General features: G+C 42.2%; 1 protein-coding gene across 1 annotated transcript in view; it reads right to left on the bottom strand.

The window, feature by feature from the left end:
* Nucleotides 1–435: 435 nt before the first annotated feature.
* NDFIP1 (Nedd4 family interacting protein 1) overlaps nt 436–25,932 on the bottom strand; it is a 77,626-nt gene continuing 52,129 nt past the window's right edge. The window contains exons 5-8 of the mRNA XM_075344588.1: nt 23,976–24,100; nt 19,975–20,041; nt 10,915–11,020; nt 436–4,604 (exon numbers count right to left, since the gene is read on the bottom strand). Of these exons, the coding sequence (XP_075200703.1) occupies nt 10,917–11,020; nt 19,975–20,041; nt 23,976–24,100 (296 nt within the window). The 3' untranslated portion in view covers nt 436–4,604; nt 10,915–10,916. The remainder of the gene's footprint in view (nt 4,605–10,914; nt 11,021–19,974; nt 20,042–23,975; nt 24,101–25,932) is intronic.

The raw sequence follows: 25,932 nt of genomic DNA, 5'->3' as shown, positions 1-25,932 counted from the left end.
GTTTATCAGTTCCCAGCACAGCATCTTCCATTTCCAGAGTTACTAAGCAAGTCTCTTTTTCTTATGCTCTTATGGTCCGCAGAATCCTCTTTCTCCACTTGGCACTTGTATTTTGTGAGCAATTTTCTAGTAATGAGATTCAAGCAAGTTTATTTGCCTCAAATTTAATTTTCTGAGAAAATTCGGTGAAGACTGTTAATTCAAACTTCAAAGGATTCACTCATCTCTAATACCTTGCAGAAAAGACCAAATTAAAACCAGGGGCCATCTTAGACTCCAGCAGAGTGACCAGTGCAAAACCATCCTATGAACACCTTCTTAGAGCTGATGGTTCATTATATACAGTATAGCACATGAAGTACTGCATTGTATTGTAGAGAAAGCATATTTTCACATAACAGACCAGTAAAGACAGAAATAAGTATACTCTGAGAATTGCTACATAAGTGACATTTATTAATGTTCTGCTATATTTACATTTTTAACATAGTAAAATTTTAAAGTGAATTGCCCCACGGCAAATAAAGGTGCATATCAGTCTACACAAAATGCAATGGTTTTGCTTACAGATTTTAAAATCACATGAAAGTACACATAGGTTATGTATGACCCCCATCCAATCCATAGCAGATAGCCCGGCTTATGTTAAATAAAAAAAAAATACATCCAGCTACTTAATTTTCCAGTCCCAGTGTGCAGGTTAAAGGGAATCTGTCAGCAGGTTTTTGCTATGTAATCTGACAATACCCATGAGGTAGAGACAGACCCAGATTCCAGCAATGTATCATTTACTCTGTTGCAGAAATAGCAGTGCTCCATCGTTGGCCTGTGTATAACTTCACTTCCACCACAGCTTTCTGTGTACATTGTATAGTGAGAAATATCTGCTAATCAGTGCTGGTTGGACTCTCCTGCACTTGCCAAGTTGTCATGTAATGATAATCTCTTGCTGATAAAATGCTGATTGTAATGAAACGGCAAAACACTGCCTAGTAAAGGCCACGTCTCACTAAGCAACATCGCTAGCGACATCACTGCTGAGTCACGGTTTTCGTGACGCAACAGCGATCGTGCTAGTGATCTCGTTATGTGTGACATCCAGCAATGACCTGGCCCCTGCTGTGAGGTCGCCGGTCTTTGCTGAATGTCCTGAACCATTTTCTTCAAAGGCGATGTCCTGCTCGGCAGGACGCATCGCTATGTTTGACACTGTGTGACAGGGTCCCAATGACAGCAGAGATTGTTATACAGGTCGCTACTGCGACCTGTATCATTACTGAGTCGTTGGTAAGGTCTGACTGTGTGACATCTCACCAGCGACCTACCAGCGATCCTTATCGGGGTCGCATAGTTTTTGGGATCGCTGGCAAGTCGCTAAATGTGACGGGGGCTTTATTGACACATATCTGTAATCAGGGACTCTGCTCCTACATTATGGTGCTATCAGATTACATATCAAAAACCCACAGCCACATTCCCTTTAAAGCCAATGACAGCAGAATGTGCATTCAGTGGAGATGCCATCTTCTTTTGCCAATGACTGCAATATAATCAGAATAGTCTACAACTATTTCTTGGATTAAAATGTCTTTACTAGAATTGCAAAGAAATGGCTTTTCTACTCAAAGGTTAATTAAAATCTTAAACAATAAATCTTAACGTGCAGGCTGCCAAAAGTACAGAAGATAGTGATGATGAAGACAATCAGTATATACGACCTAATCACTCCATACGGTTACCATTATGGAAGGTAATGTCTACCTTCACCATGTGTCCATTACAGGATAAAATTAAAGGGCACGTACAATCTCCACCATCTCCAAAACGATATAAAATTAGGAAAAGGATCATTAACAATTGAAGGAGAATCCAGCCTTACAACGATCTTCTAACAAATTGTGAAGACTAGTGATGAGCGAGCACTACCATGCTCGGGTGCTTGGTACTCGTAATTAGTGATAAGCGAGCACCACCGTGCTTGAGTGCTCGGTACGCGTAGTTAGTGATGAGTGAGCACTACCATAGTCGGGTGCTCGGTTCTCGTAACTAGTGATGAGCGAGCACTACTGTGCTTGAGTGCTCGGTACTTGTAGTGAGCAGTTGGATGCTCAGATGGGCTCAAATCATCTACAGAGTATAATGGAAGTCAATGAGGAAATCTTCCAGAAAAATGCTCGAGATCCCTATTGACTTCCATTATACTCAGGTACTTGAGTCACGCCTGTCCCAGCGCCTAACTGCTCGTTATGAGTACCATGCACCTGAGCATGGTAGTGCTCGCTCATCACTAGCAGAGAGCTATCAGCAGATCACATCAATAGCATGGTAGTGCTCGCTCATCACTAGCGGAGAGCTATTAGCAGATCACATCAATAGCATGGTAGTGCTCGCTCATCACTAGCGGAGAGCTATCAGCAGATCACATCAATAGCATGGTAGTGCTCGCTCATCACTAGCGGAGAGCTATTAGCAGATCACATCAATAGCATGGTAGTGCTCGCTCATCACTAGCGGAGAGCTATTAGCAGATCACATCAATAGCATGGTAGTGCTCGGATAGTCTCCAATTCCCAAAAGTATAGAACAGACAACCCCAAACTCGCAATCACATTCTTAAAAGGGATTTGGGTGCTCATATGGTGTTTTCTTCTTTCTGGAATTCAGTGAAGGTTCAAACCCAAAGATTTCTCTAGTGTGATCTGTTGAGATGTGATGAGAAAACTTAGAATTTCCCCATGAAATACTGTCTCATTAGGGTTTCTATTTGTATAGATTTGATTCCAGTTGGAATAGTCAAGCTTTTGGGCCATCATTATGCAGTGTATTACCTGATTCCAGCTCATCCAGTTATATTTCAACAAATGCTCCACAAACGCCATTAACGTCTGCTGACATACAGTATAAAAGAAAAAAATAATTCATTGGGTACGCTATAGAGAAAAATTACATATAGGTCCTGTTCACATGTGTTCAGACTCTGTCTCTTCCTCTTTAGGAGTAGACAAACCTAATAACTGATCCAGTGCACTAGTGAAGCAAATGCAAGCAGGGGGGCCCATTGGTTACTATGGGGTGTGTTTGGTGACCATATTTTTACTATGGGGGGAAAAAGGCTTACAAGCAGGACATTTTTCTTCCTTTCAAAAATATGGGACCCTGAAGGATGTCGTAATAAATAATGGGGTCCCTCTGCTTCTGCGAGAATAACTAATGCAATGGATTACATATTACGATGGTCTGCTCCTAAAACGAAAAAACTAATGGATGTGTGACCGGACATGTGAGCACTTCCTTACATGCAGCAGTTTGTCTGTATACTTATCAGACCGCAATCACACAGACTGTCGATACAGTTTTTTGAGATATAGCTAGGAGAGGAATTGAAAAGCTAGTAACGTATAAAAGGGAAGACTTCTGTTTCTGTCTTTTGAATCCAGTCCTGTGCTTGGATCAGAAAACTGTATATAGAATGTTAAAAGCATCCGCTGCCATTGTTACCTGAAGAAACGCCGTATGTCATAAAGAGGAGTGTATGTTATACAGAGGAGTTTTTGCGTACGTGTCTAATACATATATATTACACACACACACACACACACACTAAATAAAATGTACCAATTGCCCTTGTCCGGAGTGTACTTTTCATTCTTAGAATATATTGGCCAAAATTCTACAGATTGAATCTTTTTCAGAAAAAATATATATATAAATTTTCATATACTGTATATAACCTCTCATGGTTATGACTTAAAGAAGCTAGAACTCATCATTAAATCCCAATGACACATGCAGGACTAGTACAGCATTTCTAAACTTATCTTGGGTTTAGCAGCGTCCACGTTTAACGTGACCCTTACACGACAGAGGTCACCATTTTTTTACATTCATAAGATTGAAACCTCCCGACATCACAAATAGTAAATTGCAATGCTGCGACCTCATGGATCAGGTTTCCGGTCACTGTGCATATCTACATGGAGATGAATACATACTAGAAATAGTAGATCTTAACTCCAAGCATCCTTCCTTTGCAAAAGCTAGTCTAGTATAATCTAGAGATTGCGCTGTGAATTAAGAGATCAATGTCTAAAGCTTGTATACTAGCCCCCCCTCCCCCTCCCAAAGCGGAACACAATACAATACACAAGAAACATTTGTACGGCAGTAGGATGGAGAGTATGGAAAAACAAGGTAAAGCGAGACTGCCCTCTGCTGGCAGAAGGAGTGCAGGTCAATGTTGTCTTTGTGTCTTACAAACAATATATAAGGCTTTATTAGTAATTCACAAACTCGATTGCAATAGCTTTGATTTATACAGTAGCCACTAATGATTCCAGAAGAATAACAACAGAATTCTGCAAAAACTATTCAAAGGTTACACCTAAAAACAAACAAAAGGAAATGCTTATTTTCTCCTTCCTCGACCAGTTATTTTACCTATTAAAGATGTTTAGTTATTTTAAAGGACTTTTTTTTTTACACTTCTTTTATAAAGCAGATATTTTTCACTCTTCGGTGCGTGGTACTGCGAGTGTCTTCCTGCAGGTGCCATTGCTTTTCATCAGATGGTGTTCTGTAGAGGCAGGAAGGCAGGGACGAAAACACTGCAATGAGAAGCGGATATGGAAGGTCACACCGAGAAGTGTCCACTTCCCAATTGTATGCGTCACGCACGACATTAGTTAAGTCACAGAATGTTACAGGACACAATGTTCATGTGTTGGCCCTTTAAAGAATAATGAGGGTAAAATCATAGAAAGCGATATGGGAAAAGCAAATGTTTTAAATACTTTTTTCTCAACTGTGTTCACACAGGAAAAGCATATGCCAGGGGAAATGAAGAGTGATAATGTAAATGCCCCATTAAGTATGACCTGCCTAACCCAGGAAGAAGTGCAGAACCGACTTAGTAACATTAAAATTGACAAATCACCAGGCCCTGATGGCATTCACCCTCGGGTATTAAGGGAGTTAAGTAATGTGATAGACAGGCCTCTATTCCTTTTATTTAAAGACTCTATAGAAACTGGGTCTGTTCCACTGGATTGGCGGCTAGCAAATGTGGTACCAATATTCAAAAAAGGGTGCAAAAGGGAACCTGGAAACTATAGGCCGGTAAGCTTAACATCTGTTGTGGGTAAAATGTTTGAAGGGTTTTTAAGGGATACTATTATGGAATGTCTCAATGTTAATAACTGTTTAACTCCATATCAACATGGATTTATGAAGGATCGCTCCTGTCAAACTAACCTGATCAGCTTCTATGAGGATGTAAGCTCTCACATGGACCGAGGAGAAGCATTGGATGTCATTTATCTCGACTTCGGTAAAGCATTTGACACTGTCCCACATAAAAGACTGCTAAGTAAAATGAGAAAGCTTGGGCTCGGGGAAAATGTGTGTAGATGGGTAGGTAGCTGGCTTAGTGGTAGAAAACAAAGAGTGGTTATTAATGGTGCATACTCAGATTGGGCCAGGGTTACTAGTGGGGTGCCACAGGGGTCTGTATTGGGCCCCCTACTATTTAATATATTTATTAATGATCTGGTGGATGGTTTACAGAGTAAAATATCAGTATTTGCAGATGATACAAAACTATGTAAGGTAGTTAACACAAAGGAGGACAGTTTGCAACTACAGATGGACTTGAGTAAATTGGAGAATTGGGCTGAAAAATGGCAAATGAGGTTTAACACAGATAAGTGTAAGGTTATGCACATGGGAAGGAGAAACAGATGCTACGATTACTTACTAAATGGGAAACTGCTGGGGAAATCAGACATGGAAAAAGACTTAGGCATCTTAGTGAATAAGAATCTAAATTGGAGTGCCCAGTGTCAGGCAGCAGCCACCAAAGCAAATAGGGTGATGGGATGCATTAGAAGAGGTCTGGGGGCACGAGATGAAAACATCATTCTCCCTCTGTACAAATCACTAGTCAGACCACACTTGGAGTATTGTGTGCAATTTTGGGCGCCGGAGCTGAAGAAAGTCATTTCTGAACTTGAAAGGGTTCAGAGGCGGGCTACTAAAATAATAAATGGAATGGGTGCATTACAATACACGGAAAGGTTATCAAAATTAGGTCTATTTACTCTAGAAAAGAGAAGACTTAGGGGAGACCTAATAAATATGTACAAATATATCAGAGGGCCATATAGAGATCTCTCCCATGATCTGTTTGTACCAAGGACTATGACAAGAACAAGGGGGCATTCTTTTCGATTGGAGGAAAGAAAATTCCTACATCAGCATAGAAGAGGGTTCTTCACGGTAAGAGCAGTAAGGCTCTGGAACTCTCTTCCTGTGGAAGTGGTGATGGCCAACTCACTGAATGAATTTAAGAGAGGAATGGATGCATTTCTTGTTAGCAAAAGTATAGAAGGTTATAAATAGCATAATCTTACAGGTAGATAGAAGAGCGACCAAGATTATTAGAGGAATGGGTGGGCTGCAATACCAAGACAGGTTATTAAACTTGGGGTTAGTTAGTTAGGAAAAACAAAGGCTTAGGGGGATCTAATCACAATGTATAAATATATGAGGGGACAGTACAGAGACCTTTCCAAAGATCTCTTTACACCTAGGCCTGCGACTGGAACACGGGGGCATCCGCTACGTCTTGAGGAAAGAATGTTTAATCATAATCACAGATGAGGATTCTTTACTGTACGAGCAGTGAGACTATGGAGCTCTCTGCCGTATGATGTTGTATTGAGGGATTCACAAGTAAAATTTAAGCAGAGCCTGATCGCATTAATTGAAAAATATAATATTACCAGTTATGTATATTGGATTTTATGACAGGGTATTGATCCAGGGAACTAGTCTGATTGCCGTATGTGGAGTCAGGAAGGAATTTTTTTCCCCATTGGAGCTTATTTGACACATTGGGGTTTTTTTGCCTTCCTCTGGATCAACATGTTAGGCTACGGGTTGAACTAGATGGACTTAGAGTCTCCCTTCAACCTTAAAAACTATGAAACTATGAAACTATGAAACTATGTCACTGAGTGGTACGTTTCATATCATGAGTAAAGAAGTGCTAAGCTCAGGTTTATACGGAGATGCACAAGTAATAACTGTGGCCTGCATAAGTCACCCCAGAAATCCACACCAAAGTGATCCGAACGCCCCTAAAGTTGTCTGCACACGCTAATCCCAATCTACTGTGCCCGAGGGGCTTCCCATTCTTGTCCGGCAGATGATGATGTCTGGGAAGAGGACTATGAGAATGTTGCAATTCCAACAGCCGATCCTTTTGTACTCCCTGGAGAGAAGCCATGGCCAAAGGAGTCCGACAGCGGCTCTCGTAGAGCACACCGGAGCGTTCGGCCAAGCATAGTGTTACCGTATATATTGGGGTCAGGAATAATAGTAGTCGGCAGAATGATCATTCAGCCAACAGCAATGTAGGCTGTATGAGGACCTTGAGATGTCATTGATGCCAGTCTGAAAAGCAGTATCACAGACTCCTAAAATTATAGGTAATGCAGCGTAAAAGACAGTGCAAATGTGGACCAGGCAGTCTACAAATGTGCCAACAATTTCAGCTAATGTTTTGGTGCAGATTTGCCAGAAATGTTCACATCTTAAAGGGAACAGCAGCTAAGAAAGGTGTTGAGCTCATAATTTTGCACCACTTACTAATTAACATTATTTTAACCCATTCCCTCCACAACAAATTAATTTTATTCCTCCCCTTTTTTCAATAGTTATAACTTTTTTCTTTTTCCCCTCCCCATAACTGTAGTATGACTGGATTTTGGCAGGCTGAGTTGTAGTCCTGAATCAGGCAAATCATTTTACTTCACTTGAACCTCCGATCTACGAATGGCTTATACTATATACCATAATACCACAGTATTAAAACATACATAGACATCACCAATAATTAAAATATATAAACAATTAAATCTACTTTCTTGTAAGGGTATGTGTACATGTTGGACAATGAAATAGACCCTTGGTGAAATAATGTACAACAAAAAGGAGAAAAACCGAGATACGGGCTAAAATTTGAAGGTTGTATTACCGAAAAAATAGTACAGAACTGATAATCTAGAGTACAGTGACAGCAACAAAATCCTAAAACAAGGGCACGTGTGGAAAAATGGAGTGCTCACATGAAAGACATAAAATACAAGGACATGCTGTATTTCTGAGCGCAAGGGCAATTAATAAATAGATAACTAATAAATAGTAAGGTGCATATATTCAAGTGAATATATAACCAGACACACAAGGTAAACATATATACAGTGTGTCCACCCATATCCTGTCCACCGCTATTAACTTGAGAACGGCGGCAGCTATAGGCATAGAAGTGGTGTCTAGGTATAGTAAAGTAGCCATGCAATGAAACCACCTATAGCGCTACCTGGTGGAAAACAACGGAGTTAGCATTTTTATCTCGAAAACGGAACGAGATCGAGAAAAAAAGTGAATTAAAAAAAATTGTAGGGCATCATCAATTCAATACGAATCAACACCTTGCATACAGAAATGCTATGATATGAAACCCATGACCCCCCCAAACATTGAATGCTGGTCACGCATATGGCGCTCTTTTAACTTTGATGCTCAAAGTGGCCACCGTCATCTGCAATGCACATCTGGACTCTGAACAGCATACTGTATAGCTGCACGTTGTGCAATATGGTAGGTGACACGTTTGCACAAGCATCTGTGATACGTTGTCGTAGGTCCTGCAATGTTGGTGGAGCATGTTTCTAATGGTGTCAATGTAGTGCAACGTCCACATCCAACAAGGGTAGACTTTGCTGGACTCACCAGACTTAGAACAGAAATGCATATTACTAAAGTTAGAACTGACTGACTTCCCCCTTAAAGTCTTATAGTAGGACAATATTATCCAAGAATTAACAAAAATTTGTTCCAATTTGTATTTTGGAACATTTTAATGTGTCTGTGTTTGTTTTGTGGATATTTTGGAAATTTTAATGAATATCAATAAAAATTGTATATTTTAATTAGGGTTTGAGATTGAATGTTAGGACAATATTATCTAGAATTCCGCCTTTATGGAATAAAGCTTAATGGCACCAGGCTGCAAGCCATACGGTAATGAAGTCTTAGAAAGAAAGAGGCCGGAACCACATCATGAAGTGGCAGACCCAAGTCGAACCCGAGACATTAGGCTGAAAGCTAACGAAGCATCAGACTCTGACATGAGATATCGGAGAGCAGTATTAGACTGCTTTAAGCTAATGTTAAAATCTCGTGAGCCTAGTGGGTCAATATATTAACTGCAGTTCCTATTAGGGACGTCTTCAGAACACCCTAAGGGTGTCCCATGCTTCACAGCTGTTCTTGTCACTCCCCAGGCTCCTTTGTCTGCTGGATTCTAGGACATTCTATCCAGTGAAACGGTAGGACCCGCTCTCTGTCTTTCAGGTGATATCATGGGTGATGGGGGAAAAAAAAAAATTTAAAATGGCGCAAGCAACTTTAAAGTCAGCAGTTGTAACTCTTCAAAATCAGCTACCAGCACTACATATAAGAGGTTAGAAGAGGTGTGGTGGTGTTCAAACATATCCTCCCCCACTACCTTACCAGCAGCATGAATGATAATGACATACGGGAGAAAACTTTGCCATATATAAAACCTATAAGTGTTCTGAAAGCAGTCCCCAAGACTCAAACCAAGTGCTCTAGATTCCCTGCAAACCGCTATATTCTTGGACGCCTGTAGCTTCCAACCATAATCCCTCTAGAGTAGAAGCTCTTCACAGGACATAATGGCAGTGCAAAATAGTGGAGACGTTTGTGAACTTTTATTTTAAAATGTATTCTAAAGTGTATTGCTGTAAATTGCAAGAAATGGCAGCGGTGGAATAGATAGATCAGCCCGACTGCTGCACTCAGGACAGACTGGAGAATCCATCCGGACAGGAGAACATTCCACAGTTGCTCTACTGTGTGGACTCTACAGAACATGCAGAGCACTGCAGCTCAATTAGCTGATATGGTCACAGGGCTTTAAATCGTTTGAGCTTTAGATCATGAGGTGTTATCCTCCAAAAGTAGTCAAGATGTGTAGATGGACTTTACAATACTCCTCGGCCTGTGTCAAGGGGCCTGTTCTGTGGCAACGAAAAAAATCCATTGACCCAAGTCAACTGGCTGCTTTAAAGGGTACTCTGGGAAGATAAAGTATTCTAATGTCCATGCCTTCATAAACTATAAAGATAGAATGAATAGTGCTGTTTCTAATGCCAACAGTACTTGCAATTCAGTGTGACACTAAAGCTGCTCCTTGGGTTCCCCCTCCCCTCTGGGATGTTACATCACACATCAGAGGGGCCTGCTCCTGGCTACTAGTAACAGCCAGCTACCAGATAATATCTGCCTCTAATAAGTACGAGATCCGGGGAATGGCAGGAGCATGGCCAGTCTCTGTAAAGCAGTCAGTTTATGTGTGCTCTGCCCCCACCCCGGATCGGTCTACACTCAGGAGGCTTGTCTGCAGATACATATAAAATCACAATGAATGTCTACGTAACTACACATGCAGCAGCTTCTGTGCAGACAGACCTGGAGTTGAGGGGTTAGGGGGCAGACAGACTTATGGAAATGTGACATGCAGCCAAATACTACAACACCCATAGACATCAATGGAAAAAGTTACAGGTGTGCAGGGTCTCCTCCTCTCTAGAGTATTGATTGGGAGAGAAGAGCAATCTCGAGATGTGTGGAAATTCTGGGAGTGGAACCTGGATACCAAACAGATTTTAGGCATTCATGGCATAAACATTTGATATGCCACTTGATGGGTCTACTATATAAAAAGGCTACTGAACGTATTCTATAAATGCGCGTTTACCTTATAAAGAGGCTACTAAGTACACTGTGTAGTACATGCACAGTACCATTTTCCGTCCAATGACTTACCTTTAATAAATAAAGAGAACCCGAGTTCTGGGAAGAGTGGAAAAGTTTTCTGGCATCTTCCGAACCTTTGCGTAATTGATAAAACCTCTAAGAAACAAGAGGAATCCTAGAAGAAAAAAAATATTGTATGTATATGAGAATACATTATCTGCAACATAACGGACACAGCAAACAGATTACTGCTCCACAATCCAAAGGTATAGGATAAGAAGTATAAGTGGGGGGGAAAGTGTAATGTAAATGACATGGCATGGGTAGGACACTGCCCTCGCTTTGGGCAAGCTGATTGTCAGGCTGTAAGTCATATATAATAAAGGGGCATTCACACTGCGCTTACAGCACGCATAGTATGTACAGTAGATTTAGTCATAGCCTCCCCCAGTCACCCTATGGACTTCACTTTCACTTTCCCCCATGATGAAGCGGCAAGCGGCGTGCTGGTAAGCCGCGAAACGTACGTCGGGCCTCCTTTTACCACCGGACTCAGGTAATTATGTTCCCCTATACGGGCACTATTGCCCAGCTCCTCCACTGACATTGACTCGTTCTAATACGCCTATGTACTTCTGGATAATACTTTTATGTATTAGGTGCTCACTGCTAGAGCAATCCTATACAGGTCTACCCTTACATGATTTTAGATCTCTTATCCAGTGTATCCATCTACTTTTTTCATATGTCAGGGATCTAGGAGCCCTTATTTCTGCCTTGGGAACATCCATTTCCTGTTTGTCCGTACCAGGCCACTGTTCTGCTTACACCACCTGTCCCCATCCTCTTTTTTCTACATTATGATCAATGTGACTTTTTGTATTGCACTTGCACTTTGAAAGTTTGTATAATAAACTTGCGATATTTTTTCAGCAATGTTTGCAACAGTTCTCCTTTTTGTTACCATGTTTCTTGAGCTGCTGTGAACCTGTGGTGGCTCCTCCACCGGGTTCTCAAATATTCCTTGAATTTGTATTTCCAATGGAATGTAGAAGTCTCACCCTATGGACTTCATTGGTGCCATTGTACATTAGTACACTATTTTTACTTTTTTTTTATTAACATGACAGGCAATGAGCAATGTACACCACTGTGTACTTATACAGTAGCATATGTTTCAGGTGTGTTTCGCGAACTTATCTCAAAGAATACATCTAACATACATGGCAAGTGCAATGTGAATGCCCCTTAAGGCTGTGTGCGCACGCATAGATAGGGCAGATAGAGACAGTGAGACAGTATGGGGTCAATGAAGGATTGGGGGGGGCTGGGACATGCAAGGAACGTAGGGAGGCTGGGAGTAATAAAGGTGTTAATAGTATTAAATGTCTATTGGCAAATGCAAGAACTCTTGCAAACAAAATTAATGAATTGGAGACTCTTATGTCAACCATGGATTATGATGTGGTGGGCATTACTGAAACCTGGCTGGATGAAAGCCATGACTGAGTGACACACTTAGAAGGTTATGCTAGATTCAGGAAGGACAGGAAAGACAAAAGAGGTGGTGGGGGTGTGTATATTTATCAAATCTAACTTATGAGCTGTACTCAATGACCACATAGGGGGAGCTGCTACAATGTAGAGCCAGTATGGGTAAATATACATGGGGATGGTAATAACGGAAATCTGCTAATTGGCGTTTGCTATAAGCCTCCTAACATACCTGAACAAATAGAGGGTGAAATGCTGCAACAAATTGAAAAGGCAGCTAATAATAATACTAATAATAATCAGGTTCTTATTATGGGGAATTTCAACTATCCAGACATACAGTGTGACATAGAATCTTCTGGTTCTGCTAAAAGCTGTAAGTTCTTATCTACTATTCAAGACAATTTCCTCTCTCAGATGGTAGATGAACCGACCAGGGGAGATAATTTGCTAGATTTGGTCCGGTCAAATAGACCGGATACAATTTCAGATCTACAGGTTCGGGAGCACTTGGGCACCAGCGATCATAATATGGTAAGCTTCAAAGTAATATTCAATAGAACATTTCAAAGGGGAAATGCTAAAACCTGGAATTTTAGGAAAGCTGATTTCAGCAAAATAAGGGAAGAGCTTAAATGTGTAGATTGGGACAAAGTCATGGTAACTGGGGATACCGAACATAAATTGGGTAAGTTTAAGGATATACTGCTAGAGTCCTGTAAAAAACTTATACCCTCTGGTAATAAAATGTCCAGGAATAAAAAGAAACCACTATGGATAAATAAGACTGTACAAAGTAAAATAAAACAACAACAAAGGATGTTTAACCCCATAGCGACGGCCTAACGTCTCAAGACGTCGGAAAAACAGGGTACTTATTCTGTTCCGACGTCTTGAGACGTCAGGCCGGAAAAACCCTGTAGCGCCCCCCAGTGACGAAAAATCTCGGGGGTTTCAGCTACCGGGGGTAGCTGAGACCCCCCAGATTATGAATCGGGGTGTTTTGTATGCACCCCGTTAATGCGATCGCCGGTATACACCGTATACCGGCGACAACATAAAAAAACAAAAAATGGCTGGTAAAATTTATTTATTTCTCATCTGACGTGATCAAACATGTCAGATGAGAAATAAATGTGAGCCCTTAGTGCCCCCAAAGCCCCCGGTACCGGAGAAATCCATCCAACACCCCCCCCCCCCCTCCGGAAAATCCAAGATGGCGCCGACGCGCGCTGAAAACTCCCGCCGCCGCCGCCTCTGCATTCATTTCCCTCCGATCTGAAATGATCAAACATTTCAGATCGGAGGGAAATGTCCCCCTCCTGACCTCTCCTCCGGTACACCGGAGCTCTTTGGTCCCTGGAGCCCCCTCCAGTTCTTCAGAGCCCCCCTCCGGAGCGTGCAAGATGGCGCCGACGCGCGCTGAAAACTGCCGCCGCCGGCTCTGCATTCATTTCCCTCCGATCTGAAATGATCAAACATTTCAGATCGGAGGGAAATGTCCTCCCCCTGACCCCTCCTCCGGTCCACCGGAGCCCTCTGGTCACCGGAGCCCCCTCCGGGTCTCCAGAGCCACCCCCCCTCCCCCGCATTCATTCTGCTCTTTCTGCCGCATGTGACACGTCACATGCGGCAGAAAGGTGTCCCCAGGTCCCCCCAGGTCCCACTAGGTCACCCCCCATCACCCCCCCCCCAGCCCCCGAGCCCCCGGTCATACGTTACCTGTCTGGTGATCCGTCCCGCGATCACGCCGCCTCCTTCTTGAATGCTGACGGCGCATGCGCAGACAGCGGCTGTCAGCTGGATTCCTCCCCCGGTCCACAGTGGAGCAGCCTGTGCATCAGCGACGTCAGTCTTGCAGGGACGCTGACGTCGCTGATGCACAGGCTGCTCCACTGTGGACCGGGGGAGAGTGAGTGCAGTAATCAGCAGTCTCTCCATGTGAGGAGTGTGGTCCTCACATGGAGAGACTGCTGTTCCAGAAAATGGGGGGTACGTTCTGTGAGCGTGCCCCTCATATTCTGGAATGAGGTTACTGCAGGTCACTCTGCCCTAAGTTGGACCGGGGCAGTGTGAGTGCAGTATTCTCAGATTACTGCACCCACACTGCTCATGGAGAGCTTGCTCTTCCAGAAAATGGGGGATACGTTCCCTGAACGTGCCCCCCATATTCTAGAAGATCCAGAGTCGGCGTGGGACCTCACGGATTACAGCGGATTACAGCGACCGTAATTTCTTTATTTTCAATAAATTGGGGAAAGAGGAATGTTTCGGGGAGTTTTTTTTTCAAATAAATTTTTTTTTTGTCTTTTTTTTTTGTCTATTACTTGACTGGGTTAGTGATGTCGGGTATCTGTTTAGATGCTGTGACATCACTAACCCCAGGGCTTGATGCCAGGTGACATTACAGCTGGTATCAACCCCATATATTACCCCGTCTGCCACCGCACCAGGGCGCGGGATGAGCTGGGGCGAAGCGCCAGGATTGGCGCATCTAATGGATGCGCCACTTCTGGGGCGGCTGCGGCCTGCTATTTTTAGGCTGGGAAGAGTCCAATAACCATGGCTCTTCCCACCCTGAGAATACCAGACCCCAGCTGTCCGCTTCACCTTGGCTGGTGATCTAATTTGGGGGGGACCCCACGTTTTTTTTTTTTTAAAAAAAACGCCTGGGGAGCCCTCCAAATTGATCACCAGACAAGGTGAAGCTGTCAGCTGTGGTTTGCAGGCTACAGCTGTCTGCTTTACCCTAGCTGGCTATCAAAAATGGGGGGGACCCCACGTCGTTTATTTTAATTATTATTTTTTTGGGGGGCTAAATACAAGGCTAGGCACCCTTTAGTGCCACATGAAAGGCACTAAAGGGCGCCAGCTTAGAATATGCAGGGGGTGGGACGTTATATATGTTTGACATGTATCCATTCATCCATTGTAGCATTTTAGGCTGTGCGCCCACAATCGGGATTTGCAGCGTTTTGGGCGCAGAGTGTTTTCCCTGCGTCCATAACGCTGCATTGTGCAGTAGAAGCACAGTGGAAGGATTTTTAGAAATCCCATGCCCAATGTGCTTGCCCAATGTGCTTCTTTTCTCCGCCACATAAACTGACCTGTGGCGCAGCTTCCCGAGCCTCAGCATGTCAATTTATGCTGCGGAGATGAGTGTTCTCTGCAGGTAGCATAGAGCTCCACAGCGGCCTGAACCCAAATCGTGGGCATGGGCAGCTGCGTTCTCCCGTGGACAACACTCACATCTCTGCAGGAGGCTGACACTGTGTACTAGACGCCGTGTCGCTGGCTCATGGCCACATAGCCTAAAAGTGAGACATTGGTTGCTACAGCAACATTTTTGTGAAGTACCTGTGGATTCAAAATGCTTATTATACTCCTGAATAAAATCCAGTTTCCAAAATGGGGTCACTTGTGGGGGTTTCTAATGTATAGGTACCCAAGGGGCCCTGCAAATGTGACATGGTGCCCGCAATTTATTTCAACTTTTCCAGAATTCAAATGGTGCTGCTTCCATTCCAAGCCCTCCCATTTATCCAAACAGAGGTTTTTGGCCACATGTGGGGTATCCCTGTGCTCATAAGACATTGGATAACAACCTGTTGGGTCCACGGTTTGTTGTTGTCTCTTGAAAAAGTGAGAAATTTGATGCTGAAGCAACATTTTTGTGAAAAAAATGAAAATTTTCAATATGGCAACCTAAGCTTATCAAATTCTGTGAAGTATTCGTGGATTCATACTGCTCACTATACACCTAGATAAAAGCCTTGAGGTGTCTTGTTTCCAGAATGGAGTCACTTGTGGGGGACCTCCACTGTTTAGGCACCTCAGGGGCTCTCCAAATGCAACCTGGCGTCCGCTATTGATTCCAGCCAATTTTGCAGTCAAATGGCACTCCTTCCCTTCCGAGCCCTGCCATGCGCCCAAACAGTTGATTTCCACCACATATAAGGTATCGCCAAACTCAGGAGAAATTGCACAATAAATGTTATGCTGAATTTTTTCCTTTTACTCTTGTAAAAAAAAAAGCTACCTGGTTGAAATAACAATTTTGTGGTAAAATTTTTTTTTTTTTTTTTCATGGCTCAACGTTATAAAATTCTGTGAAGCACCTGGGGGTTCAGGGTACTCACCAAACATCTAGATAAATTCCTTGAGGGGCCTAGTTTCCAAAATGGGGTCACTTGTGTGGGGTTTCTGCTGTTTAGGTACCTTAGGGGTCCTCCAAATGTGACATGGTGCCTGCAATCTTTTTCAGCCAAATTTCCTTTCCAAAATTCAAATATTGCTCCTTTCGTTCCAAGCCCTCCCATTTGTCCAAACAAAGGTTTCAGACCACATGTGAGGTATCACCGCGCTCATAAAAAAGTGGTTAACAAACCTTGAGGTCAAATTTTTGGAATTACCTCTTGAAAAAGTGAGAAAATTGATGCTAAAGCAACATTTTTGAGAAAATTATTAAAATTTTCAATATGACAACGTAACGTTAACAAAATCTGTGAAGTACCTGTGGATCTAAAATGCTCACTATACCCCTAGATAGAAGCCTTGAGGGGTCTAGTTTCCAAAATGGTGTCACTTGTGAGGGGTTTCTTCTGTTTAGGTACCTTAGCGGACCTGTAAATGCAACATGGTGCCCGCAATCTATTTCAGCCAAATTTGCTTTCCAAAATTCAAATATTGCTCCTTCTGTTCCGAGCCCTCCCATTTGTCCAAACAGAGGTTTCTGACCACATGTGGGGTATTGGCGCACTCATAAGAAAGTGGGGAACAAGTTTTGGGGTCCATTTTGTTGTGTTAGTTCTTCTAAAAGTGAATAAATTTGGGTTAGAGCAACATTTTTAGGTAAAATTTAATTTTTGCTTTTTTTCATTCCACATTGCTTTTGTTCATGTGAAGCACCTGAAGGGTTAATAAACTTCTTGAATGTGGTTTTGAGTACTTTGGGGGGTGCAGTTTTTATAATGGTGTCACTTTTGGGTATTTTCTGTCATCTAGGCCTATTGAAGTCACTTCAAATGTGATGTGGTCCCTAAAAAAATGGTTTTGTAAATTTTGATGTAAAAATGAGAAATCGCTGATAAACTTTGAACCCCTCTAACTTCCTAACAAAAAAAAATTTTGTTTCCAAAATTGTGCTGATGTAAAGTAGACATGTGGGAAATGTTATTTATTAACTATTTTGTGTCACAGAAATCTCTGGTTTAACGGTATAAAAATTCAAAAGTTGAAAATTGCTAAATTTTCAAAATTTTTGCCAATATTCAATTTTTTTCTTCAATAAACGCAAAAAATATTGTCCTAAATTTGGTACTAACATGAAGTCCAATATGTGACGAAAAAACAATCTCAGAATCACCGGGATCCGTTGAAGCGTTCCAGAGTTATAACCTCATGAAGTGACACTGGTCAGAATTGCAAAATTTGGTCTGGTCATTAAGGTCAAAATTAGCTCCGTCACTAAGGGGTTAAAATCTTAAAGGCTGAGAATACAGAAATAGCATTGCAGGAGTATAAAGATATCAATAGGAAATGTAAAAAAAGAAATCAAGCAAGCAAAATTAGCTACTGAAACAAAAATCGCTAAGGACATTAAAATAAATGCCAAATATTTTATAAATACATTAATGCCAATAGGAAAACAAAAGGATGGTATCGGCCCCTTAAAATATAATAACAGGTTAGTTATAGAGGAAAAGAAAAGACTGAGATATTAAACAGGCACTTCTCATTCGTGTTCACCAAGGAACTGACTGTACCAGGGATCATTCAGCAAGTCAAAAATCAAAGTTCAGCACCTGATGTTAATTTAACACAAGAAGAAGTACGCCTACGTCTGAGTAAATTAAACATTGACAAATCCCCCGGGCCAGATGGCATTCATCCACAAATATTGAGGGAATTGAGCTCAGTAATTGACAGACCGCTGTATCTCATCTTCATAGACTCGCTTGTAACAGGGTTGGTGCCTCAGGATTGGAGGATTGCTGATGTGGTACCGATATTTAAGACAGGTAAGAGGGTGGATCCCGGCAACTACCCTCCAGTAAGCCTGACATCAGTAGTAGGCAAAGTTTTTGAGGGCATTTTAAGGGATGACATGCAAAAATATATTGCAGAAAATAATATAATAACTGACGGACAACATGGATTCATGAACGATAAGTCGTGTCTAACCAACCTGTTGGGGTTCTATGAGGGGGTAAGCGCAAATCTGGATATTGTTAATGCAGCTGATGTGATTTATTTGGGCTTTGCAAAGGCATTTGATACTGTACCACATAATAGCCTTATACTAAAGCTCCAGAAGCAAGGACTAGGGGAAACTATATGCAACTGGGTAAGGAATTGGCTAAAAGATAGGAAACAAAGAGTAGTCATAAATGGTACATTCTCTAAATGGACTATAGTCAGCAGTGGGGTGCCGCAGGGATCTGTGCTAGGACCGATTATTTTTAATCTTTTTATTAATGACCTTGTGGATGGGATTGCTAGTAAAGTTAGTAAAGTTTCAGTCTTTGCTGATGACACCAAACTATGTAGGATATTAAAAACTGACCTTGATAGTACAATATTACAAAAAGATCTGGATAAGATGTCAGAATGGGCAGATACTTGGCAAATGAGATTTAATATTGATAAATGTAAAGTAATGCACCTAAGACGGAGTAATCCTATAGCTGCGTATACATTAAATGGAAGTAAAGTTGGGACTACAGATCAGGAGAAGGACTTTGGTATTCTCATTACAAATAAGCTGAGCAGCAGCACTCAATGTCAAGCAGCAGCTGCAAAAGCAAACAAGATTCTAGGGTGTATAAAAAGAGAGATTAGATCCCGTGATCCCAACGTATTATTACCCCTCTATAAATCACTTGTAAGGCCACATCTGGAATATAGGATCCAGTTTTGGGCTCTACATTTTAAAAAGGACATTCAGAAGTTAGAGTCAGTTCAAAGGCGGGCAACTAGACTATTACAAGCAATGGAAGGCCTCCCATATGATGACAGGCTGAAAAAGTTAGATATGTTTAGCTTAGAAAAAAGACGTCTCAGAGGAGATCTCATTTATATGTATAAATACATGTGTGGTCAATATAAAGGACTGGCACATGACTTATTTCTTCCAAAGACTAAGGACAAGGGGGCACTCACTGCGAGTGGAAGAAAAGCGATTCCGGCAGCTAAATAGGAAAGGGTTCTTTACAGTTAGAGTAGTCAGACTGTGGAATGCCCTACCACAAGAGGTAGTAATGGCAGATACTATAACAGCTTTTAAAAAAGGGCTGGATGATTTCCTCAGTACATACAACATTGTTGGTTATATGTGACTTAGTGACCAAATGTAGAACTGGTGGAGGAAGGTTGAACTAGATGGACTTAGTTTTTTTTTAACCTAAGTAACTATGTAACTTATTAATCAAAGAATGTGTAAAATTAGTGGTGAACTTGTAAAGATCCTCATATAAAGCGAAAAAGATTTCAAATGCAGGATATGCCTTTTAGTAGTTTAGCAGTTTCACTGGTGAAAAATGAGCCTTTATTAGTAAAAGTGGGTCACTGTGCTGCAATATATTGCCCAAAATTCCACTTTCTATCGAGTAAAAATACTAGAAGACTTATACTTACCCAGTACCAGGAACACCCACCAGAGCCAGTACTGTCCATCAAAATATCCAGGAAAGTAGGTAGAAAACTGTAGGAAGAGAAAAATCAGCATGTTATCATGTACACAAAGGGTAGAACTTATTATATCTGAATATTAACACAGTATGGGCAGTCTATGGACTAAATTCACTTCTAGACTTGCTATGCACATCTTCGCCACTAGAGGTCAGGCTTAGCTATAGCAAGTCCTTCGTACAAAGGAACGCAGAAGGCTGGAAAAGAGATGGGAGGCAGTAAGAAAAATGGTTGGCACAACATCTACAGCTCAACCTGCACATCAAGCCTTATTAAGATGTCTGTGCCCAGACTGATGCGCGGACTGGATGCAGGTCTCCTAACATGAATGTGACACTCTAAGGAGGCTGTTAAGTTCAGGTTAAGAGTCAGTGCATCAGTCTGTGCACATCTTAATGAAGCTTACATGGAATCTGTCAGCAGGGTTTTGCTATGTAGTCTGAGGGAAGCATGAAGTAGGGGCTGAGAATGATTTGAGGGATGTGTTCTGTTGATTCAGTATGAGTGTTTTATCAGCAGAGGATCACTGCCTGGACTACGTCTGCATGTGCACTAATCCCACTCCACATTGTTAGCAGCTTACTGTCAATATACAATGTACACAGGAGGCTGTGGTGTGGGTGGAGTTAGCCTTCTGAGCTGTGTACAACTGCTTCATCCAGTAAACCTCCCAACATTATGTAACTCTCAGAAGAGGTAGCAAAAACCTGATTACAGATTCCCTTTAAAAAGCCATAAATAACCATTTTCAATTGTTTCACACAGTCTGGAAGTTAACTGGGCAAATTCTGCATTAATGACTGAGCGTTAACAGATCTGAACCTGATTTGCACAGTGTAATCTAGGGTACATTCACACCGTTTTTTATGTGGAATTGGAAGAGGGTCTGCTTCAAGCTGTATGTAAAAAAAAAAAACTAAAAAAAAAAACCAACAAACCCACAACGTGAATGTACCTTTACTATTCTTACACTTTGTATGTGAATGAATTTTAATCTCCCTTCTCATAATTCCACCAATAACAATAGGTGAGTATCATATTTGCCAAATTGGGCATATATAATGCAATCTTACAAGGTCTCTCTGCCTTTTTGATGGTTCCATCTCAAAGGACAAAAAAATGTAAGCAATAATGAAACACTCTACTGCCTGGAAAGATGCCATTAAGCGTGTCTCCACCCAAACTGAAAATGTATCCTCCATCACCTATACTACCGTATTAAGGGATAATTAATATCCAACATAATCTCTCCTAGGTAACAAATGGAGGCGTGCTGTACGAATGACAGTGATGTGTGCTCTACAGTGGTCCACACTCCATGTTCTTGAGAAGTAGTGGGTGGCATCCTAAACTAGAGGTTTGCCAGCATTGTGGTGAATGCACACCGCATCCATTGCTTTAACCACATGTGAACATAGTCATTCTTAGTTGGTAAAGCAGGCTTCTCACATCCGTAACTCATGATGTGTGTTTGATATGGAGATGGCCCTGGGGCTCCGGCCTGGTCTCCCAGACATACATGAAGGTGTTGAGTTCTGGTGAAAAGATATTGTGACCCCTACACTGTCCATAAACTGCAGACATGTGAAACCCGCCTAATTCAGTGTCACACAAGATGGTGGAGATTTATAGAGAGGTCAGTAATTGAAGTAAATATTAGAGTACTTCATGTAGTACTTTATTGTTTTATGTACCAGTAACAATGACAACAACAATTCTAACACTCAGCAGCCCATCCCTTTAGCACATTTAGACAGGGCACTTTTCTACGGCATATCTGCATTTGCACATTTATAGTGGATTATTGTACTTATACATTCTGCATGTGTTCACCACTATAGATCTGTAGAGCTATTGAAGATTATTATATTCCACAGCAGACCTGGGCAAACTGCGGCCTTTAGGCCACATCCGACCCATTGGCTATTCCTGTCTGTCTCATGGCCTGGTGTAGTCCACAGTTGGAAATACTGGTGAAATGCATGTGAACTCACGAAGTCCAGTGTTAAAAGGCCCTACAATATTCTCATCAGGCATCACAATTTCAAGGGTATCCACATTTTAGGGATGCGGAGGCCGCAAAAAAAAAAAAAAAAAAAAGTTGGAACAGGAAGACATCAGCTCCCTCTTACATCCTTCAGTTTGTGCGACTAAAAACTCAGAGTAGCAGACGCAATGACATCAGTAGATTAAGGTTCTGCACAGCAAAGATGAGAGCAGGGCGCCAGGGTAAAAACGGTGAGTATTTGTTTTTATTATTGTCAGTCACTTGTGGGAAGAATATGTGGGGTCCATCATACTATGTGTGGGAGGACTGTGGGGTCCATCATACTGTGTGTGAGAGGACTGTGGAGTTCATCCTACTGTGTGTGGGAGGGGGAGGTGGTGATTGTAGGGTACCTAGGGTGACGAGGGGTGTGGTGGGCACATCATACTGTGTGCGGAACCTGTAGGATCCATCATACTGTGTGCGGGAGGACTGTGGGGTCCATCATACTGTGTGCTTGGCAAGGAGGTGGTAATTGTAGGGTACATCATACTGTGGCGGGGGGTGTGATGGGCACATCATACTGTGTACGGAACCTGTACTGAATGTGGAAGCTGTGAGGGTCATCATACTATGTGTGGATCTGTGGGTTGATCATACTGAATGATACGGTGTATGTGAGCCTAATATTGTCTGTGCGGGTGACATCCTACTCTATGGGGGGCCGTTGATCAAACTACAAGGGCTGAATAGGAGCAGTATAAATTACTGATTTTGTTTTTTAGAAACATCAGTAAATTATATGTATTTGATTAGCTGCTACTGAGAAGCACACATTACAATAAGCCCTATGGCAGCATGTATTAGCAGTAGTAGCTAGTAAGCTTAATTCTCAATATTATGTAACGTAATCTAAAATAATAACGCTCAGGACTATTGACTTATTACAAAATCCAGCATAGTGATGCATAGTGATCTTATTTGCTGTGTGTTATTATTATACATACTGTAAATGACAGTAATAACGAAAAATAATAATTCTGCCTATTTGCTCAGCTCTCATCGTCTCCAATGTGACCCCTCAGGAAAATTAATTTCCCACCCCTGTTCTAAAAGGAGATAAAATTCATCCCCATCATTAATAATAATGTGATAACAGCCGCGCTTTTCTGCTTTATGATCTGTAACACACAGCAGTGTCCAGCATGTGTTATTACAATGACTCCTCATTCAGAAGACATCAGTGAAGCTCCATGGAATGTGGAAACGTTGTCCAGACTAACACCTATTCTAGTTCAACACTATGTGTCGGCATTAGGAGGGATGGTGACGGCTATAGTACACATGCTGCACGTGAGGAGACAAGCAGCTCATTACCTGAATGACTGACATACCTGGCCATGTAATGGTGACTCAGGGGATAATCATTTTAACTTATTTGCATATATTAAATACATTTTAAAAATGCTTAGTCTACACCTCTGTGCTGATTGGCTGAAAATGTAGTTCTGTGATTAATATCCTGTGGACGAGGTCACCAGGATCCTCATTACTAAACTCCAGGTGACTGAAGAGCTGAATATTCTCATTGTAGCATATGCCATACACATTTTATTTCATCTCTGCAGTGGTGCCAGTGTCATACTTTCCGCCTGGCATCTTCCTCTTCTATCGCCACTACTTTGGTCGGTCTCCGGCAATTTGTACCATGCCAGCAGCTCCAGTGTTTCATTAGGTCACAAATCAATGTATCTCTATGAGAGCCTCGTTTTGGCTCCCATAGAGTTGCATTGACAGCTTGTGGTGTAATTTCTGAAGTTACAGGCATGAGATGAGGCCCAGGACCGGAGCACGGGACTTGAGCACCACTCCAGCGCTCAAAAAGAAAAAAAAAATGGAGCGGTGCTTTACAAAATTCTTTCGTTTTCAGACAATAGAAAAGATCCTCAACAACACTTACTCGCACAATTAAGATCCATTTAATCAAGGAGAGGCCAAATCCAGAAATAGCCCCGTATCTTCCAGCCGCTGAAGTGGTCAGACAGAATGAGAGGAAGAATCCGATCCAGTTAAACAGGAATGCCACTGGGAAAGGAACATGGACACTTAGATGTTAGGACTGGTTACACTATAGCCTTACTCATTCACCTTATTAAAAATGACAAGCTTCACCTAAGAAAACCAAAAATACTAAAACAAAAATGGCAGTTTTATTTTAAGAAACCGCAATCATGGCTGTGTGCGATATTCTGGTATTGCAGCTCAGTCCCATTCAGGAGCAAATCCCACAGTCATCTGGTGCAGTGTCCGGGGCAAACTCTGCTCACTGATCCTAGAAACCCCTATAAATATAAGCAGTCAGCGTAGAGGACCAAACGATCTCCTGTACATGGGCCATATTCACTAGGGACTCCTCTTATCCTAGACAGACATTTAAAAAGCACCTCACAGTTTGTCTTCCATACTTTCCTCTAATATAACAATTCTGAAGCCTCTGACTATAAATCTGCTTTGTGCCGTTCCTCTGTTATTTCTCCTGAGTTTATTACAACGGGGTATTACTTTTCCTATGTCAAAGGGGAGTGTCCGTTCACACTGGTACTGTCAGCAATGGCTGAACGGGCTCAAAGCATACAGAGAAACCCCTCCAACTAGCCAACCCAGTCAATGCATAGCATACAGAGAAACCCCTCCAACTAGCCAACCCAGTCAATGCATAGCATACAGAGAAACCCCTCCAACTAGCCAACCCAGTCAATGCATAGCATACAGAGAAACCCCTCCAACTAGCCAACCCAGTCAATGCATAGCATACAGAGAAACCCCTCCAACTAGCCAACCCATTCAATGCATAGCATACAGAGAAACCCATCCAACTAGCCAACCCAGTCAATGCATAGCATACAGAGAAACCCCTCCAACTAGCCAACCCAGTCAATGCATAGCATACAGAGAAACCCCTCCAACTAGCCAACTCAGTCAATGCATAGCATACAGAGAAACCCCTCCAATTAGCCAACCCAGTCAATGCATAGCATACAGAGAAACCCCTCCAACTAGCCAACCCATTCAATGCATAGCATACAGAAAAACCCCTCCAACTAGCCAACCCAGTCAATGCATAGCATACAGAGAAACCCATCCAACTAGCCAACCCAGTCAATGCATAGCATACAGAGAAACCCCTCCAACTAGCCAACCCATTCAATGCATAGCATACAGAGAAACCCATCCAACTAGCCAACCCAGTCAATGCATAGCATACAGAGAAACCCCTCCAACTAGCCAACCCAGTCAATGCATAGCATACAGAGAAACCCCTCCAACTAGCCAACCCATTCAATGCATAGCATACAGAGAAACCCATCCAACTAGCCAACCCAGTCAATGCATAGCATACAGAGAAACCCCTCCAACTAGCCAACCCAGTCAATGCATAGCATACAGAGAAACCCCTCCAACTAGCCAACCCATTCAATGCATAGCATACAGAGAAACCCCTCCATCTAGCCAACCCAGTCAATGCATAGCATACAGAGAAACCCCTCCAACTAGCCAACCCAGTCAATGTTTTCATAAATTTGTAGAAATTACAGAGCAACAGAATGGTGCAGAACTGTTATGCTATGTGCCCACGGGACAATGTACCCGCGGATATATCTGCAGGTACGTCCCCAGGTTTCGCACAGCTGATCCCCGGAATCCTTAGTTATCCATAGCTGCGGGATTCCAGCTAAATATCTGCGGTAAACCTGCGGACATTCGTGCGACTTACCTGCGGAAGTCCTGGCCTCTAACTCCATAGTGGAGAGGCGGGACATCTGCAGGTAATTCTGCAGAAATAATTGACATGCAGTTAAGTGTTAGGATAACATGGGGAGTGTCTGTACTTGCTAAAAACTGCGGATTTATATAGA

Source organism: Anomaloglossus baeobatrachus, chromosome 4, assembly GCF_048569485.1.
Source record: "Anomaloglossus baeobatrachus isolate aAnoBae1 chromosome 4, aAnoBae1.hap1, whole genome shotgun sequence".
Classification (NCBI taxonomy): domain Eukaryota; kingdom Metazoa; phylum Chordata; class Amphibia; order Anura; family Aromobatidae; genus Anomaloglossus; species Anomaloglossus baeobatrachus.
Note: the sequence above shows the minus strand (reverse complement) of the source record. Positions and strands in the feature narration are given on the sequence as shown.